General features: G+C 40.9%; 1 protein-coding gene across 1 annotated transcript in view; it reads right to left on the reverse strand.

The window, feature by feature from the left end:
* tspan4a (tetraspanin 4a) overlaps positions 1-20,977 on the reverse strand; it is a gene marked incomplete at its 5' end in the record, with an annotated part of 303,305 nt that overhangs the window by 2,733 nt on the left and 279,595 nt on the right. Inside the window, one exon of the mRNA XM_080434691.1 lies at positions 19,040-19,171. Coding sequence (XP_080290817.1) covers positions 19,040-19,171 — 132 coding nt within the window. The remainder of the gene's footprint in view (positions 1-19,039; positions 19,172-20,977) is intronic.

Here is a 20,977-nt window from a genome sequence, read left to right on the forward strand (position 1 = left end):
ACAAAACATACATTAACCACTTCAGCCCTATATACATTTCTGCCATTTATGATCTTTTTTGATCTGCTATTTTCAAAAGATTTTATACATTTGAAAATCTGCATAATGAGTACTTTCTACTTTTGGTACACACACACACACACGCACGCACACGCACACGCACACGCGCACACACACACACACACACACACACACACACACGCACACGCACACGCACACACACACAGTTCACCCCCAAAATGACGTTGTTTCTATCGATTAGGTTCCGGTATAGGAGACACAAAGAGTCTCCTTTGTGTCTCCTACCGGAACCGCTGCCTGGTAACTCATACACTGGATGGAGGGATGTGTCGAGGAATTCCGGATCAATCAGTAAATCGATGAGGCAAGAGGAGTGGGAGACAATATTCTAGGTGGTCATGGTAATACTTTCATGTAGTCGATATCATGGGGAGAAGTATTTCAGACACACAGACACAGATCGATGATATACGGTAGTTCTGACAACGAGAAAAAAGGTTCAAACATCCGCACACCGGGTTTAAAGCTCCCACACAATTATATTAATGGCGCAACGTTTTGACCTTGTAGGTCTTCATCAGCCAAATATGATGGTGTAGTTCTACCAACAAGCACAGGGATCAGACCATAGTTATACTCTACAACAGTGCTTCTCAACCAGTGGTCCTTGACGGGGTTCCAGGTGGTCCCCAGCTAAATGATGGAGGGTTGGTAACCAAATGGACCCTTGTTACAGTAGGTAGATCTTTAACTCTTGGGGGCGTAAAATGAAACCAAATGGACCCTTACGGGTCCATTTGGTTTCATTTTAGGCTCTCAAGAGTTAAATCATTGTTAAACATCTGCATTACTTAATTAAAGAATTGTTATTTTGATCAATACTTACTTTAGGGAGAATTTTATGTTGATTTTCAGCTTTTGTTAAAAGTCCTATAAATTACATTCAGGGCTATATCATACTTCAGTAAGTATGATGAATATTTGCATTCTTTGGCCGGTTGTGTTATTTGTTCAGAGACATAAGAATTACTATGTTGCAGTGGAATCAGCTGATGTCTTACTCTAGCCGTATGTAAGAAATTTATGTCATTTTGAGTTTTTTCTCCTATTGTTATCTCTCCTATGGTACCAACATCAATACAGCGTGGAATTGTGAACAAAATTTCCTCCAACGAAAACAAAATATTTTATGTCTTGGGTCTGAGAGTCTAAATCTCATCAAATGGTGGTATGTGGCTCAAATGCTGAATAAATAATGGACCTTGATATGAAAAAGGATGAAAACCACTGCCCTACAGGGTAGAGCTGCTACAAGGACAAGCTGAAACATAACAAGACAAGCTTTCACAAAAAAACAGCCATCAGGCCTGTAGCAGAGACATCTTAGCTCCTACGAGCTACAGAATATCATATCATAACGTATGACTGTAAGTGAATGTTAAATATCAAAGGTTAGATATAAACAACCATTAGAAAATAGCAGATGTACAAGCTCATAGGGTGGCACCGAGTGCCTCGCTATGAGCTTGTAGATCTGCATTTCTTTTTGAAAAACCGTGGAAAATGTGTGCAAATCTTTGAATATATATATATATCTTTTTTAAAGCGAACATTTGTAACTCAAATCTTTGCTTCTGGGGATTTTACAAATGTCCTCTAAATCAGGTTTTTTTGTTGTTGAAAAAACACATGTTGCTATAATCAGAGGTTCTCAAACTTTTTCAAGTCAAGGACCACCCAAAATGGGTGGATATGTCTTTGGCCACGGACCCCAATCTCAAAAATATTTTTGTTCCAGGGACCCCCCAGAAGCAAGGATTTGATTAAAAAAAATCGCTTTAAAAATATATTATTCAAAGATTTGCAGAACATTTAATTACTTTTCAAAAAATAGCAGATCTACAAGCTTGTATATCTGCTATTTTTGAATAGCCAAAGTTATGACAGAGATGCTTTCCGGGATTGAATGGGTTAAACGGGTTGAATGAATCCCCCAGACCCACCTAGAATGAAGTGGAAAGTCCTGACTCATGATGACCGATGTGATTATTCTAAGGAATTGTCCACCACCTTTGGACCTTTGGACCTATAACAACCTATACAAATCTGTGTTAATTTTTGACAGCAAATTTTGATTTAGTTTTAGTTATAGTCTTTTGAATAGAATTCAGTTTAGTTTTAATCATATTTTAGTCATCTGAAATGTTTTAGTTTTTGTCTAGTTTTAGTCGACTAAATATAATACGATTTTAGTCGACTAAATCTACAGTTGATTTAGTCGACTGAAATGTAATTTGTCGGTGCCTTGATGGTGTCTTAATGTTTGATTTTACACTTGGTTGCATGCTGAAAATAGCCGATCTACAAGCTCACAACGCGTCGCAGACTTGTAGATCTGCTATTTTCAGGGCGCAACAACCGAGCGCAACCAAACATAAAATGACTTGTCTTTTACTGGATCTCTTCTCCACTAGTCCCTCTTCTCCACTCTTCTCCACTCTGTCTCCACTCGTCCCTCCATAACATTTTTGTCTAGTTTTTATTTGTTGACGAAATTGTCAATATATTTAGTCTTAGTTTTAGTCATCATAGCTTAGTTTTTATTTAGTTTTCGTCAGTGAAAAAAGGTAGTCGACCAACATTTTGTGTCATAGTTTTAGTCGACAAAATCAACACAGTAGTGAATAAGGCTTGCACCTCTTCTCTTAAAACCTGCGGTAGCCTACTTGAGTGAAAGTACTTCTACTTGAGTAAAAGTACTTAGGTACTTTCCACCGCGGTCAAACAGTCAGTCGGGGCCTTTTTATAAAAGAGCTCTCAGTTCCACTGACAGATAAAGTTAGGCAGACAGAGAGCATGGCTGTTTGCAGTGGGGAATTGGTTTCTGTTCGGCGATAACACTCCTTCACACACGCTGCCGTCTCCATTCAACAAGGTTTGGCAGCGAAAACCCATTCCTGAGATCTCACAACCATCCGTACCACTGACCCCATCTCACCCTGTGTGTTCCCAACAACAAGGTTATTTGAGTTTACGACGTATTCATTTTGACTTTTTGTTTTCAATTTCACTTTCACTTGTTTTTAAGTTTACATTTTTTCAAAAGGACTTTTTTTAAAATATATATATATATATAAAAGGAGTAGTTCACCAAAAAAAATCTTATTTTTTTATCAAATACACACCCCATGAAGCATTGAATTCATGGGGATTCTTTTGTTTTTGACGCATTCCTAAGCCAATAATTTGATGACCGGGTGTATTTCCGGTAGGAGACTCAAATAAATTCCTTTGAGTCTCCTACCGGATACATTAGCATCTTTCCGCCGGTAATCAAATTATTGGAATGCAACAAAAACTAAACAATCTCCATGAATTCAATGCTTCATGGTGTGTAATTGATAGAACATAAGATTTTCTCTGGGTGAACTACTCCTTTAATGAATAATCAGGGGCAAGATTCAGGTCAGAAAATTTGCACAAAAAAATGCAGATCTACAAGCTCATAACGAGACTAAAGGACATTTTCTCTATGATTTTAGTTAATTGTATTAGTTGTGTAAACACACATAAAAAACCAAAAAAGACCACTTTGCGTAGAACTACGCGACTGGCACGCTGCGCAATTATTTAGGTTTGCGTAGATCTACGCGATTGGCACGCAATGTGTTAATGGTCAAAAACCTCCAAACTCCACTTGAGCTGTATTTGGGTAAAGTGATGATAATAAAAGGACACATTCAAGTATCTGACAATGTATTTAAGTCACCATACCAACTTTGTTCTAAAAACACAATACTACTTGTTTTGTTTTTTTTCATTTCCTGAAAAGTTTATATTTTGGACATAGTTGGTTTCTGCCCAGACAGCAGAGATATACTAACCCTGCTGTGGTATCTCTAACCCCGTCTCACCCTGTGTGCTGCCTTTATGTCCCCAACCATCACAATGACGCAACAGAAAGATGAATGTGATGACATTCCACCCATCCAGAATAGGCAGCAGAGCTTCAGACATGTAAGATTAAAGACTTCCAACATCACTTTAGAAAGTGACAGGAATGTCTGGGGAGAGACAGCACTTAATAGTGATGTACAGTATTGTTTGAAGTACACGCTTCTGATCAGTAGCCTACACACCAGAGATGGGCACTCGAGTCGCACTCGAGTCAAGACTTGACTCCGATTCGCACCTCAAATACTCGAGACTCGACTCGGACGCGAGCTCAAAGACTCGTGAACAATCAATCTTTATGTTATGTTTTATTTGACGCATTAATAAATGACATGCCCGACATCAATGTTGTCCTTTCCAAATTCACCACGGTAAACGCTAGTACGTTCATGTTCACTGCATTAAAGTAAGCTACAAGCAAGTCTGTCACCTATCCTGTTTGTGATTTTCATGGACAGGATCTCGAGGCGAAGTCGTGGCGGAGAGGGTATACGGTTCGGTGAGCTAAGGGTTGCGTCACTGCTTTTTGCGGATGATGTGGTCCTGATGGCACCATCGGTCCGGGACCTTCAGCTCTCACTGGATCGGTTCGCAGTCGAGTGTGCGTCGGCTGGGATGAAAATCAGCATCTCCAAATCTGAGGCCATGGTTCTCAGCAGGAAACCGGTGGATTGTGCAGTCCGGGTAGGGAATGAGGCTTTGCCCCAGGTGAAGGAGTTTAAGTATCTCGGGGTCTTGTTCACGAGTGAGGGGAGGACGGAGCAGGAGATCAGCCGGAGAATCGGAGCAGCAGGAGCGGTATTGCAGTCGCTGTACCGCACTGTGGTGACGAAAAGAGAGCTGAGCCAGAAGGCAAAGCTCTCGGTCTTCCGAGCAATCTTCGTTCCTACTCTCACCTATGGTCATGAAGTGTGGGTCATGACCGAAAGAATAAGGTCGCGGGTACAAGCGGCCGAAATGAGTTTTCTCAGACGGGTGGCTGGCATCTCCCTTAGAGATAGGGTGAGAAGTTCGGTCACCCGGGAGAGACTCGGAGTAGAGTCGCTGCTCCTTCGCTTGGAAAGGAGCCAGCTTAGGTGGTTCGGGCATCTAGTACGGATGCCTCCCGAGCGTCTCCCTAGGGAGGTCCTCGCTGCACGTCCCACTGGGAGGAGACCCCGGGGCAGACCAAGGACCAGATGGGCGGATTACATCTCCACACTGGCCTGGGAACGCCTCGGGATCCCCCAGGAGGAAGTTGCTAATGTTGCTCAGGAGAGGAAGGTCTGGAGCTCTCTGCTGGAACTGTTGCCCCCGCGACCCGACTCCGGATAAGCGGTTGAAGATGGATGGATGGACAAGCAAGTTACAAGTCTATGTTGACCATGTAATGGTTAGCAATGTTTTTGGGTTTAAGAGGCTATGATTGATGTAAACTTACAGCAGCCTACTAGATTATAGCCTAAATTGGCATTTGTCACAATACTTGTTCGGGATTATTGCACAAAGGTGGAAGACTAAAAAGTTGGACTTTGCGAACGGGGACAATACTTGGACATAACTGCGTCACTTCAGAGGAAACTAAATGGAGCTACTTCAGAGATGTTTACACACCCCTGGAATCCATTAGAATGGTGGAAATGGAACGTTAAAAGCCAACGTGAGTACATCGTGCTTTTCCTGAAACTGGCTAACTTATAGCGTGACTCATAGCCATTAAGCCATATGCTTCTGTATGTGACTGTGTACCGCCCGGGGGTCGGTCGGGGGATCTCCGTAGCTGTTGGATCATTCTCGTTACTCTCAACAAGAGACAGCACAGCAGTGCGCACCAGACGCAAAGGAGCCTAAATGAACGTAGCCTTATACTATTCTGATAGACATTCATTCTGTGCTTTTTTCATTTCGGGTTGGGTTTGTGGACCATCATAACTGTATTTCAGCCCGTAGACTTGACTCAGACTCGTGGCTAAAGACTTGAGACTCGACTCGGACTCAACCCTCAAAGACTCGAGACTCAGCTCGGCCTCGACCCTCAAAGACTCGAGACTCGACTCGGACTCGAGGTCAAAGACTCGAGACTCGATTCGACCTCAGAGACTCGTGGGCATCTCTGGTACACACACACACACACACACTCATAGAATTTATATACAGTACATGTGGGAAACCAGTACATTCTGAAAAGAGGAACGAGGATCGCTCGTTTTTGGGCCGGGGGGAGGGGTCGTCGTGGCGAACGGGAAGAGACGAAACCAGGGCGCCGGTCAAGCACGGGCGGTCCGTGAATTAAAAAGAAAAAAAAAACATAACGGTGACAAACGGGATGCTGACGGTCTATAGCCTCAAAGAGACTCGTCCGCGGCCCCGGTCTCCCGTGCCAGAAAAGCGAGGTGCCCCCCGTTCCGCTTTTCCCACATGAACTGTAACATGTACAGTATATATACAGTATGGTGTGGAGGGTATTTATTTTCTTGGCACACTTTGGGCCCCTTCGTAAAAACTGAGCATCTTGTTTCTCAAACACTTTCTTTATCAAACTGGGTCAAACGGGGCACCTTTCTGTGTACTGTTTGTTTGAGAATGTCTTTCTTTGACAACGTGTTCTAAATTCATGTCCCCAATGCCCTTTGTTGCTCTACAGGCTAAACATAGAGGTGAACACGCACGCTATAAGATGTTCGGATCATCCGTGATAGCACGTTTTTGAAATGTCGGATTTTCATGTTGAACTGCTGTCTCGTTAAACCCTGGGTGAATATACAACCTGAATCCAACTTCACCGGTAGACACTGCGTTCATGTTCACTGCATCAACGTAAGCTACAAGCAAGTTACATGTCTACGTTGACCATGTGATATGTTACAGGCTTTACAGGCTTATTTGGTTTCCAAAAGGCTCAGTATTATATACTCTGTTTGAGTTGAATTGTTTATGTGCCCAAAAGAACAGATCTGTAAGCTGCCGACACGCCATGACGCGGTGCGTTGATAGCTTGTATGTCTGTTCTTTTGGGTAGGGGACACACATTACGTGCCGTAGCAATGTATCTGGGTTTGAGAGGCTATATGATTTATGTAAACTTACAGTAGCCTACTAGATTATAGCCTAAGTTGGCATTGGCACAATATTGTAGCTCGATCTGTTTGGGATTATTGCACAAAGGTGGATGATGAAAAAGTTGCACTTTGCTAACAGGGACAATACTTGGATATAACTGTGTCACTTCAGAGGAAACTAAATGGAGCTACTTCAGAGATGTTTATACACCCCTGGAATCCATTAGAATGGTGGAAATGGAACATTAACAGTCAACTTGAGTGCTTTTTCCTGAAACTGGCTAACTTATGGCATGACTTAATAGCCATTAAGCCATATGCTACTGTATGTGACTGTGTACCGCCCAGGGGTCGGTCGGGCGATCTCCGTGGCTGTTGGAGCGTTCTCGTTACGCTCAACAAGAGACAGCACAGCAGTGCGCACTAGATGTATACCCAAACACATTGATATGTCAATCTTCCTTAATAAAACATTATGTAGACTAACTAGCAGCAGTAGCCTTGGTCAGGCTGTGTGTGAGCCTGTGCCTTCTGCAGTTGAGCTGCACTATAAGACGCAAAGGAGCCTAAATGAATATAGCCTAATAATATTATGATAAACATTCATTCTGTGCTTTTTGGATTTCGGGTTGGGTTTGAGGACCATCATAACTGTATTTCAGCCTTAGGCTACATTGTTTAAATAAATAATTAAATAAACTAAGAAGAAAAAAACCTGGAAAAAAACAACACTTTTTTTTAAGAGACTCGAGACTTGACTCGGACTCGTGGCTAAAGACTCGAGACTCGACTTGGACTCCAGCTCAGAGACCCAAGACTCGACTCGGACTCGAGGCCAAAGACTCGAGACTCGACCCAAGCTCAGAGACTCGTGGACGTCTCTGGTACACACTCACACACACATAGAGTTTATATACTGTATGATACAGTACATAAACTAGTACATTGTGAAAAGTGGAACGACGAGCGCTTGAGTTTGGCCGCGAGTCGGCGCGGGCCGGGGGGGAGGGGTCGTTTTATGTTTGGTTGTGCTCGGGTGTTGCACTCTGAAAATAGCAGATCTAGAAGCTCACAACGAGCTTAGATCGGCTATTTTCCGCATGCAACCAGGTGTAAAATCAGTCATTACAACGCCATCAAGGCACCGCCAAAATACATTTTAGTCGACTAAATCAACTGTAGATTTAGTCGACTAAAATCTTATGATATTTAGTCGACTAAAAGTAGACGAAAACTAAAACATTTCAGATGACTAAAATATGACTAAAACTAAATGGAATTTTATAAAAAGACTATGACTACACAAAATCAAATCTAAATTTGCTGTCAAAATCAACACTGACTGTAACATATACAGTATATACAGTACAGTAGGGTGTGGGGTATTTATTTTCTTGGCACACTTCGGGCCCCTTGGTACCAACCGAGCATCTTGTTTCTCAAACACTTTCTTATCAAACTGGGTCAAACGGGGCACCTTACTGTGTACTGTTTGTTTGAGAACGTCTTTCTTTGACGTGCTCTAAATTCATGTCCCCAATGCCCTTGTTGCTCTACAGGCTAAGCATGGAGCTGAACACACGCACGCACGCACGCACGCACGCACGCACGCACGCACGCACGCACGCACGCACGCACGCACGCACGCACACACACACACACACACACACACACACACACACACACACACACACACACACACACACACACACACACACACACACACACACACACACACACACACACACACACACACACACACAGAAGATACGTTTCAGACAAAGGGAGCGGGTTGAATTTTTCATGTCCGACTCTGTGTGAACGTATTCTTAAGAGACAAACAATGATGTACGCTCGCTCACACAGCTTTGTCTCCTGTTATATTCATCTAAAAACCCCTCCAAACTGTCCCTAAGATGGATAAAGAGACCCAAAAGATTATTATTAAGAGAAATGAACACTTTGACAATATCAGTCTCTTTTTCCTGGGATTGTGAGACAAGCGTGTGAGAGGTAAATCAATTCCACACGCGGCAGTTGTTACAGTAATGGATTGAAGGGACGGCAGAAGTGACGGCTGTGACATTTGTCTTGAGGACAGTTGGCAAAATGCTGCTTTCCCATGGAGCAGTGATGGGAGAAGGTCTCACACTTTTTATTTAAGTAAAAGTATCAATACCATATTGTAGAAATAGTCTGTTACAAGTACAAGTTCGTTGTTCAAAATGTACTTGAGTAAAAGTACAAAAGTATTGGCAACGGGTCCATTATTTGATGGGCGGGGCGGTTCTGGTTCGTATTTTGAAATAATCACGGGGACGGGTCGGTCTACGGATCTGATTATTGACAGGCGGGGCGGGCGCGGGTTCTCAAAATTGGACCCGTTCAAGACTCTGCCAGGAGCACTCTCTAAAAGTGTTTTATTTATATACACTGTTGAGCGACAGTGTCTGAATGGAAGTGAAAACTTTCCGTCGTGAAAACTTTCTTTGTCAACCGACAGTGATGGAAGAAGTACTCAATTTCTTTTACTTAAGTAAAAGTATCAATACCACAATGTAAAAATGCTCTGCTACGAGTAAAAGTTTGATGTTAAAAATTTACTTGAGTAAAAGTACAAAAGTATTGGCATCAATATGTACTGTACTTAAAGTACCAAAAGTAAAAGTACAATATTTGGATCTGAGATGTAGTAGAGTAGAAGTATAAGAAGTATTAAAAAAATGGAAACACTCAGGTAAAGTACAAATACCTGTAAGTATAAAGTATACTTAAGTACAGTACTTGAGTACATGCACTTTCCACCACTGTCAACCGACACTATTGGCAGACATAGTCTCTGTTGGGTGGGGACCTTGAACATTAATGCTTAATTAATTCTTAATTAACTCTTAATTAACTCTTAATTAACTCTTAATTAACATTTAAATAATGTATTAGATAATGCCTAGAACTGGATAATTGATTGAGGTCATGTGATCAGGGTGTACTTTTGGCTGAAGGGGCGGAGCCAAAAGTACACCCTGCGTATGTCACTGATCACATGACCTCAATCAATTATCCAGTTCTAGGCAACATAGAAGGGGGGGGGGGTGGGGCTTTTTTCTTATTTCCACACAACAGTTCTTTTTTTCTTTTCTTTTTTTTTTTTATCCCGCGATTTTTGTAACCCAATTTTTTCACCCGGTGCCAATTTCCTAAGTGATCCTGGGCGCTACACCAGCCCTACACCAGCACTACACCAGTCCCCCACAGTAGGGAGGCCAGGGCCGAGCTCATGCTTCCTTCAATTCATGAGAGCCAACTGACCTTCTTGTCACCTGACAGGGGGGAGTTTCCCTGGTTGGACGTAAGCGCGTGGAAGGAACACGTTATTCCAACCAGTTCCCTTCCCCTCCATCAGGCGCCCCGGCTGTCATGGGGGAGGCGGTATAGCGACCAGGATTACTACATGTTTTTGTGAGGGTATTAACTACCCTAGGAGACACGGGGAGAACATGCAAACTCCACACAGACACACAACAGTTCTAAGGCGTATTAAACACATAGTTCAATGTTGAAAATTAGTGGTATTTCCCTTTAAGTGTTAATCACGGGAACCTTATGAGCAAGTGTTACCATTAGCTCAATATTTATAAAAACCCACACACACTGACTAAACTCCTTTCAAACAGGCCTCCCTATTTTGAGCCAACATTTCCCCCCAACAAATTAAACATTGTCAAAAGATTTGCAGAATATCACACATACACAATACATATTTACAGACAGGCACAGGATGTACCTTTTCTCAAAACCACACAGTGTTAAATGTTTAGTTTTAGATTCAGGTCTTCACGATGTTTTAATTTGAATGTGTGCTCATGTGAGACGTAAACAGGCGTCTTCAGTGGGTTGGTACATCTTAATTACTGATGTTGTTATGTTGTTATCCAGATGTTCCCAACCTGTGGCCCGGGGGCCTACTGGTGGGCCGTGAGGATATTGCACGTGGGCCCCCAAATAATTGGCCAAACACTAAGACTTTAATGATAATACATTGAAACATTAATATGTAAAAGAAAACACTTTAAGAAAAAAACGATAAGAAACTTTGGCACACTTAGATTAACCCATTCAATCCGGGAAAGCATCTCTGTCATTTTTGATTTACTTGGCTATTCAAAAATAGCAGATCTATAAGCTCATAGCTCTGCTATTACTGAAATATCGTGGAACATTTTAGCAAATCTCTATATTTTTTAAAGTGAACATTTGTAAAATATTTTGTTCCAGGGACCTCCAGAAGCAAAGATTTGAGTTAAACATTTTCACTTTAAAAAATAATATATATATTAAAAGATTTGCACAACTGTTTTTTCAAAAATAGATCTACAAGCTCATAACGCGGCACTCGGTGCCGCACTATGAGCTTGTAGATCTGCTATTTTTGAATAGCCAAAGTATAAAATAATAGTTATAGCTTAAATCTAAAATGACACAAATGCGTTCCCGGATTGAATGGGTTAATGATAATATAACATTAATATAAATTAAAAAAATTGGCCCAACTAGATTAAAAGACCTTCCTCAGGCAAGAGGAAGGTCGTGTGAGACCGAAATGTTGCTGAAATAAATATTCATGTCTACCGTGCAGGTTGGCAGTACAGGTAACTTGTTTTACTCATTAAAAGCTTGAACATTGTGTTGTCATTGTAATACCGACAAGTACTGTAGGAACTTAGTATATTACATTAGTTTCATTGATCCAAGCCGGAACACAATGGATTTGATTGATCATTAAAAAGCGAAAAGCGAACGCTTTCAAGATGTTCATCTGGGCCCTGATCCAAAAGAAGGTTGAGAGCCACTGCCTCAGATCACCCAGTTTGTGTGAAAAATGCATGCAGGCGGTGTGTTCTGTTGTTGATGCATCAAACATAACAGCAGAGTGTGCTTCTACTTTTACTGTTAGAATATTTACACATTACACACATGTGTGTGTGTGTGTGTGTGTGTGTGTGTGTGTGTGTGTGTGTGTGTGTGTGTGTGTGTGTGTGTGTGTGTGTGTGTGTGAGAGATTTTCTTTCTGTCACCAAAGACTACATTCAAATACAAAGTAGAACTTTATACCATGCAAACAGCACTTTATATGTGCGTGCGTGCGTGCGTGCGTGCGTGCGTGCGTGCGTGCGTGCGTGCGTGCGTGCGTGCGTGCGTGCGTGCGTGCGTGCGTGCGTGCGTGCGTGCGTGCGTGCGTGCGTGCGTGCGTGCGTGCGTGGAGAAAGAGTCGTGTGCTTTAGGAGAATCTGTACGTTTCACTCTCTGAGATCATTTGTGATTGAATGTGTGTGCATGTAAGCGTAGGTATTTGCATATGATTTGCATATGTATGGTAACATTTTCCCACAGTTATTAGGTGCATTTCTGTACTGTCGGCAGAAACCTTGTATCTCCATATTGTACTTTTAATTATGTTTTTTTTCTTTTCTTAATTTAACGCTTCATTAAAGCATTTAGTACTTCATCCTACAAGAGTGTGTGTGTGTGTGCGTGCGTGCGTGTTGGTACACAATCTGAACTATCACACATACAATAATATATCCATCTACAGACACAAAAGGCACAGAATGCACCTTTTCTAAACACCACTCACACAGTGTTAAATGTTTTCTTTTAGATCCAGGTCTCCGCTATTTGATTACATTTGAACGTGTGTGTGTGTGTGTGTGTGTGTGTGTGTGTGTGTGTGTGTGTGTGTGTGTGTGTGTGTGTGTGTGTAATTACTGATCGCTATCCACCTCGTCTCTGTCGGGTGGAAACCTCATATGTCCAAAACTGTTACTTTTCAGGATTCAAATTCAAAAGCGGCAAAAGTAGCAGATCTACAAGCTCAAAACGCGTCGCTTCGCGCCGCGTTTCCAGCTTGTAGATCTGCTACTTTTGATGCTTTTGTGTGACGCTGTAGTATGATCAAGTAGGGCGTTAGTTTACGAAAAAACACTAAAAGTCAGAATACGGAGATAAGAGGTTTCTGCCCGACGACAACAACGATAACTAGAAAATAAATGTCTAAGACATTTTAAGTGTGCCTGCATGCCGCTCGCAGGCTCTTTACTCCCTTTGATTACTTGTAAGTACTTTTACTCAAATACAGCAACACTGCTGTTGCATCTGGAGCAGCAACAGAATAAATATAAAATATTTTTCACTCAATGTATTTACTTTAAATATTTCTTCTCAATTTATATACTTTTAAGTATTTTCACTCATTTGACCAACTTTTAAGTATTTTTACTGATTCTTGTTTATGTGTTGTAGTGATTTGGAAACGCCTACAGTGTTTCACGAGTCCTTCAGGCGTGTATTGGAGCCAAACGCCAGTCGACAGACAGACAGTCTGACAGAGTAGATAATAATACCGTACAGCAATTTGTCAAATAGACAAACAACAGGGAGCAGGAGGTGACCCACTAAACCCACTAAATCCAGAGACAAAGTCAAAGTCAGAGCGAGGAGAAACAGTCTGAGGAACACCAGGAGAGCCAGTGGTGGAAAAAGTACTCACATTTCTTACTTAAGTAAAAGTATCAATACTGCAATGTTGAGATACTCTGTTACAAGTAAAAGTCAGGAATTCACAATTGACTAAAGTTCAAAAGTATTGTTATCAAAATGTACTTATAGTACCAAAAGTAGAAAGTACTCATTATGCAGAATGTAATTTCACAAGTTTTCAAATGTATACAAATCTTTTGAAAATAGCAGATCTACAAGTTCACAATGCGTCGCATCACGACGCATTGTGAGCTTGCTATTTTCAAATGGCCAAAATGTATATAGGTCTGAAGTAGGTAATGTATTTTTTGTAATAATAATCTACAAAGTAACTAGAAATTAAATTTTTCAAATAATTGTAGTGGAGTAAAAAGTACAATATTTGCCTCTGAGATGTAGTGGAGTAGAAGCAAAAGTACAGAAATGTGGAAATACTCCAGTAAAGTAAAAGTACCTCAAAAGTGTGCCTAAGTCAGTACTTGAGTAAATGTACTTTAGTTACTTTACACCACTGCCAGGGACAGGTACAAAGTCAAAGTCAAAGAGGAGAAACAGTGTGAGAAACACCAGGGAGAACTAGGAATATGAACATCATCGCTTTCGGGTGGAAACCTTGGATGTTTCAAAACCTGTTACCGTTAACGGCTGTCGAAATGTAGAACGTCTATGGGGTGTACTCTCTCTCTCTCTCTCTCTCTCTCTCGCTCTGAGGATCAGTCTATTTGCGCTGCAGAGAGGCTTACTGTTTCATATTCAGGTCAAAGCGCTCGCCTGATCATCTCAGCGTATTAAATCAAGTTACAACAAGCACTGCATGGGGTAGATTACGATACGATATGATATTACTTTATCATAAGCTCTCGCTGAAATCTGTCTCGGGCGACCCAGCAGCCATGTATGAAACACACAACACACACATTTGTCTCACAACACCACAGAAACAAAACAAAATGAATTACATACATAAAAACATGAAGACAAGAGCAATGTCCACCGCTCTGCCTACTACCGCGGGCCAGACTCTAAATGTAAGCCTCAAATTGGACTGATGGACAAAGGACTTCTTTAGAGTCAGAATCAGAATTTTTGTCACACCACAAGTTTACAGAAGTAAAAAAAAAGTGGGTGAAATTGGTTTTGGTGCATAGTTCCCTTCGTATCGTTATTTCCATAGAAAACAAGAGGGGGGGGGGGCAAGGGGGAAAGGAGATCAAACAAGTTATCTACATATTTACACATGCTACCTGAGATAAGATAAAAGGTGCGTGAGCATAGCAGCAGATGTGTACTGTGCATGATATACTTATAGACGGTAGTTATGGTGCTAAAATAACACGATAAAAAGACAAGTCAGTGCGTTGGACGTGTTGTGCGTGTCGACCGCATAATCCACATAAGGTAGACTGACACTGGTATAATCCGCGAGTACATCCATGAGGAAGAGCAAAGAAAAAAAGTCAAGTCACTTGTCCCTGGTATTATCAGTGGTATTAGTCTGACCTTATTGTATGTTGGAACGCCGTATCTCCTATTCCTGAAGGCAGCAATCCTATATTCCACATTCAAAACATGGCTAGTGTTTGAAGTGATATTCCTTGCCAACCTTCGTATACTGTTATTATATGTGGATGCATAGAGTCTCTTAAGTGGTTGAATTGAAGCAAACCAACATCAATCAGGATTATCATTTGCCGAAGACACACAAAAAACAGAGTCCTGCAACATCACTCCATAGACTGCATCACCTTCCCAAAAATAACAGATCTACAAGGTATCATTGTGTCGCAATGCAACGTGTTGAGAACCTTGTAGATTTGTTATTGTTTTTGTCAAGCAAGCAACACTGTTGCGCAACGGAGCATAAATTATGGCTTACCGTTACACCAGACATAATCGTTTGATTGGAATGTGCAAGTGAACATCTGCGAAATTAACATTTGTAAGATCTATCTGAATCATTGATCTTGCGTACAAAAATAGAAGCCTCTGTACCACCTTTTCACTGTAGAGCACTCCTAGGTTCACTTGTTGTTTTGTGGGTTGTGTGTTTAGTTTTCTACTCCCTCCTGTTGTGACTGAGTGATAGTGTGACTGAATGCTTGTTGTCCTAGTCTAGTCTTCTTTGTCTTGTCCTTTGGGTTTTTCTCTTTCTTGTCTCTTTCTTCGGACTGACCCCCGGGGCCAATGTAATAACTGGATGGGGGGCGCACTACAAATCCCGAATCTGTGAACCTATGAACCTATGTGAACCTATGAACCTATGGCCCATTAACTGTGTTTTGCCCATAGAGTTATAATATATCTGGAGGGCGGACTGCCCCGCCCCCCAGCTATTCATTTCAATGAAAGTTGCTCACTGGCGTTTGAAGCACCCGGAAGTACCTCTATACTTCCGCATTTGGGCACCACACTTGCGGAAGTCTTGAGCACCGAGCAGGCGCACTAGGGTTTCAAACAGTAGAAGCATGTGCAGTGGCGTTTTAAATACGGAAGTGTTGCATTCTCAGATTTGACCAGCAGGCGACGGCGGCTTCACTGTTCTACCGCGGCTCTGGGGGCTTGATTTTGCCTGGATTTTGCCTGGAGATCACAGGGCCACCGTCAATCTCTAAGACACCTACCTGACTTATTGTTTTGCGCGCAATAAAAAAATAAAAAAATGAATAAATAAATATGTTGTTACTGTCGGGCAGAAACTTCTTATCTATTTGTTTGTGTTTTTTGTAAATTAACGCCCTACTTGATCATACTCCGGGGTTACACAAAAGCATCAAGAGTAGCAGATCTACAATCGCGCCGTGTTTCGAGCTTGTAGATCTGCTACTTTTGATGCTTTTGAATTTGGTAGGGTAAGTGATATTCGTTGGTTAAAACAAACGTTTTTTTGTTGAAAGGATTTACTCATACTCTATATACATTGTTGACCAGGGTACCCCAGGGGTCTGTACTTGGTCCCTTATTTGTTTTCCGTTCACACTAAATCTCTTTCTCTCTCAAGTTCACACGCTGCGAGCTTGTAGATCAGCTATTTTCGCGGAATCCTTTGCTGAATGTTTGCCCATTTTATGAAATGCCCAGAATAGGGAACATACCTGAGCATAACTGTATTTCTGCAGAAAACCTGGTAAATAAATGATCTTTTCCCACTTGTTTTTATATGACCATTGTTGCTAGTAATATTGTTATTGTTTCTGTCCTTTCAATTCATTTAATTAAAGGGTCCTTGAGTGGTGTTGTCTTTCTCCAATAGTTTTTTATTTGACCATTGTTGCGAAGCATAATTGCATTGTTATGTTTTGTCCTTTCAATCCATTTAATTTGAGGCTACTGGAGTGGGGTGACATGCCTGGCTGCCACTTATCACCAGCATCTCATTCCATTGTCTAGGGAATGGCAAAGACATAAACAAGTCATCATGCTCTGGAAACACAAAGTGCTCTTTCACATTAGATTTCAGTTGGATAGACATCAAGGGAGAGATTGGCCAGAAAACAGCCCAGTGAAAAGTGTTTGTTTTCTTTGTTTCTCTAATCTTTGCCCTTAAAACTCTGTTCTTGAAACTGCAGAATGCTGGGAGGTTTGTACAAACAATGTGGATCTCAGGGTTCATGTCTGTGATGTCGGTCCTCTTCTATGACATATCGTTGCTGTCGGGCAGAAACCTTGTACAGGATCTCCATGTTTCAAATGTTTTTTCCGTGAATGAATGCCCTAATTTGTCAGTTTTGCATAAAGGTATAGCAAAAACAGCTGATCTACAAGCTCACAACGTGTCGCGGCTCTTTTTGCAATGGAAAGGGAACGTGGAGCAAAGTTTTTTTTTTCTTTTCAGAGAAATAATGGTTTTGGACATACAAGGTTTCCACCCAACAGCGACAATAATATTGTTTTATTATATCTATGACATATGATCCAAATTTGGGCAAGGTTTCAGCACAAATTTGGCCTCTTTCGTTTCCATTATTAAATTATAGTTTTTTAACATCATGTTTGTGAAATTAGCTCCGAAAATTAAACTCCTGCAGAATCACACCATAAAAATAATTTCACCCACTTCCTTACACCTGTAAACTTGTGATGTGACAATAAAGTTGAAGTTGAAGATGAAGTGCTTCTGCTGTATTTTTACATGTATGTGTGGATTCATTAATTGGACAAGCTGCCAACAAATCACCTGTGGTGCGATTCTTATAACAACTAATTATCAGAACTCTCACTGCCATCACCCAACATGAACTGACAGTCGGATCGGCGGTGCGACGCAGGTGTGAGCTCTAGATGTGAGGACCCTCTTACAGACGACTAGACTACTACAGAGTCACGCCATAGAAATATTTCTTTCTTACACCTGTAAACTTGATGTGACAATTAAGTTGAAATAGAAGATGAAGTGCTTTCGTTGTATTTTCCCATGTAGGTGTGTGAATTAATTAATTAATAATAATAATAAACTGTACTTGCATAGCACCTTTCATGACATGAAATGCAGCTCAAAGTGCTTTACAGAGCAAGAATAAAGTGCTTTAATTGGACATGATTATCTTTGAACCTAAAGTTGAGAAAGATCACCTGTGGTGAGTTTCTTACAACAGCTAATTATCAGAACTCTCACTGCCATCACCTAACATATTGAACTGACACTTTGAAGTTAACTGTTCAAGTCATACTGTGTAACTTTATTTTAATTAAACAAAAGTTATCTTTGATGTAATCTTTCACTGGCATAATCCTTTCCTCTTCTATTATAAATATTCCCTTGTGGGTTGGTGGACGGTGTAATAAATGTAACATGCCCATATATGGAGAGGTGGGCGTCACTGTGCATAACATGCACTGATTGGACACAACAGAAACCGTTGCATAACAACACCAATTTACTCCGATTTTTTACTTAAGTAAAAGTAAAGAAATACTTGGTTAAAAGTTATAACTCCTGTAATCAAATGTTACTTGGAGTTAAAAGTACAAATGAATTAGGATCAAAATACAAAAGTACTCCTTATGAATGAATGGGCCATTTCACAAATTCTTAAAAAATCTTTAAAAATTTGCCAAACTTTTTTTTTAAATCACCGATGTACAAGCACACAATGCATCGCATCTCGACACGCCGTGAGCTTGTAGATCAGCTATTTTCAAGTTTTGCTAAGTTTTGTAATAGTAATCTAAATCTGCAAGTAGTAACTTGCAGCAAAAGTTTAAGTTAAAGGACTTTTTGTGTTAACCTTTTAGTTTTAATGTCTTACTGTACCGTATGCTGTTTACATTTCTGACTAATAAAGTATTCAATTAGTGAATCAATCAATCAATCAAATAATTGTAGTGGGGTAAAAAGTAAGAGATGTAGTGAAGTATAAGTATAATGTATTGAAAAATGGAAACTCAAGTAAAGTAAAGGTAGCTCATATTTGCACTTAAGTACACAAGTACAGTACTTGAGCGAATTATAATTTACTGATAGTTACTGGGTATCAAAGAGTGTTTCTTACCGCTGTCCACCATGTTCCTGGGTTGTCCAGACCGCAGTTGTCACTGTACTCCAGGCAGCAGGAGTCTGGCACACGTGTGGCGTTGTACACCTCGAACCAGTCTGTGTGGTTGGTCACCCCACAGCAACGGAACTACAACACATAAACAAACACAACATCAAACCAGTCTGTGTGGTTGGTCACCCCGCAGCAACGGAACTACAACACATAAACAAACACAACATGAAACCAGTCTGTGTGATTGGTCACCCCACAGCAACGGAACTACAACACATAAACAAACACAACATGAAACCAGTCTGCGTGGTTGGTCACCCCACAGCAACGGAACTACAACACATAAACAAACACAACATCAAACCAGTGTGTGTGGTTGGTCACCCCACAGCAACGGAACTACAACACATAAACAAACACAACATGAACCAGTCTGTTTTTTGTGCCATGTCCTTGTTCAGGACTGAATAAGCCCAAGATTTTTAATTTGTTTGCAAATGTGAGCATGTTTAATTTAATGATCAATCATTGGATTGTGTTCTGGCTTCGATCAATGGAACTAACATATCGTCACCTTGCTACAATACTGTCTGTCAGTTATGTAACATAAGAGGATTGAATCACTTTGTCAGTCAATTTGTGTTTTGACTTGAATTATGTTTTGAATTATTTCTGTAATAAGTGAATCCAGTGTCTCCAGACTGCCCTATGTCCACATGGTCTTTGACTTAGGCAACATAAAAGGCCATTATACTACTGGGGTGGGAACAGCATGATCTTTTCAATAAGGATATATAGATGATTTTACCAGCGGTGAATGAAGAGCTGATTTATGCAAACGTCTTTTTTTTTCTTTCTTTTTTTTACTTTAATGCCATTATTTTAGGAAGGTGACAATAGTAGGGCCTATACTTTAAGTTCCTATTTATCAGTATTACAATGAAAACTCATTTGTCACTGTTTTAAAGAGGGGGGAAAAGCCTACTGTGTCATTTTTTAATATAATAATAATACTATTGTCATTACAATCTTGGTGTTTCGCTAAATTATTTCAGGGCCCACGTGGGCGTGGGGCCGCGGCCCACAGGTTGAACCCCTGCCTCAAACAATACACCTTCAGTGTGTCAGGAACAAACTGAGCATTTTAGCGACACACGCACAGTCTGTCTGCTCCTCATGCATGATTAATAAAACATTATGATCTCATCTGACATACAGTGTATACGACGATGTGTCTCCATCACCATCATTTATTCATGCACATTCTTCATCTTTTCTCATAAATGGCCATTAATAATAGTTCATAGGAACTTTGCTTGGGGGAATCCTCTGTGAGATGGATTCCACTGACTTAGCATTCATGAGCAGAGAGGTGTAGCCTACACGCTAATATGCTACGGTAATACCCTACGGTACGAGTGCAGGCATCACAGCTGACAATTTATTATCATTCTTGATCTCCAGCAGGTGTAGATTTATGCCGAGCCCTTCCTTCAATTTATATATTTCGTCTCTGTCGGGTGGAAACCTCACATCTCCAAAACTGTTACTTTTCAGGATTTAAATTCAAAAACAGCAAAAGTAGCAGATCTACAAGCTCAAAACGCGCCGCGTTTCAAGCTTGCAGATCTGCTACTTTTGATGCTTTTGTGTGACGCTGTAGTGTGATCAAGTAGGGCGTTAATTTACAGGGAAAAAAACACGACAAGTTAGAATATGGAGATGGAGAGGTTTCTGCCCGACGACAACGATACATAAATATTATAGTCGCTGTCAGGTGGAAAACTTGTATGTTCAAAACTGTTACTTTTAAAGGAAATGGTAAAACATCAATGTGGTTATTATTTCAGTCACAAGCAATCACAATAAGTCCACAGACCACTTTCACTTTCAGTTCGTCATACACGAAAATAGCAGATCTATAATACGCTCACACCATGT

This window comes from Gymnoscopelus braueri (assembly GCF_963280865.1).
Source record: "Gymnoscopelus braueri genome assembly, chromosome: 1".
Classification (NCBI taxonomy): domain Eukaryota; kingdom Metazoa; phylum Chordata; class Actinopteri; order Myctophiformes; family Myctophidae; genus Gymnoscopelus; species Gymnoscopelus braueri.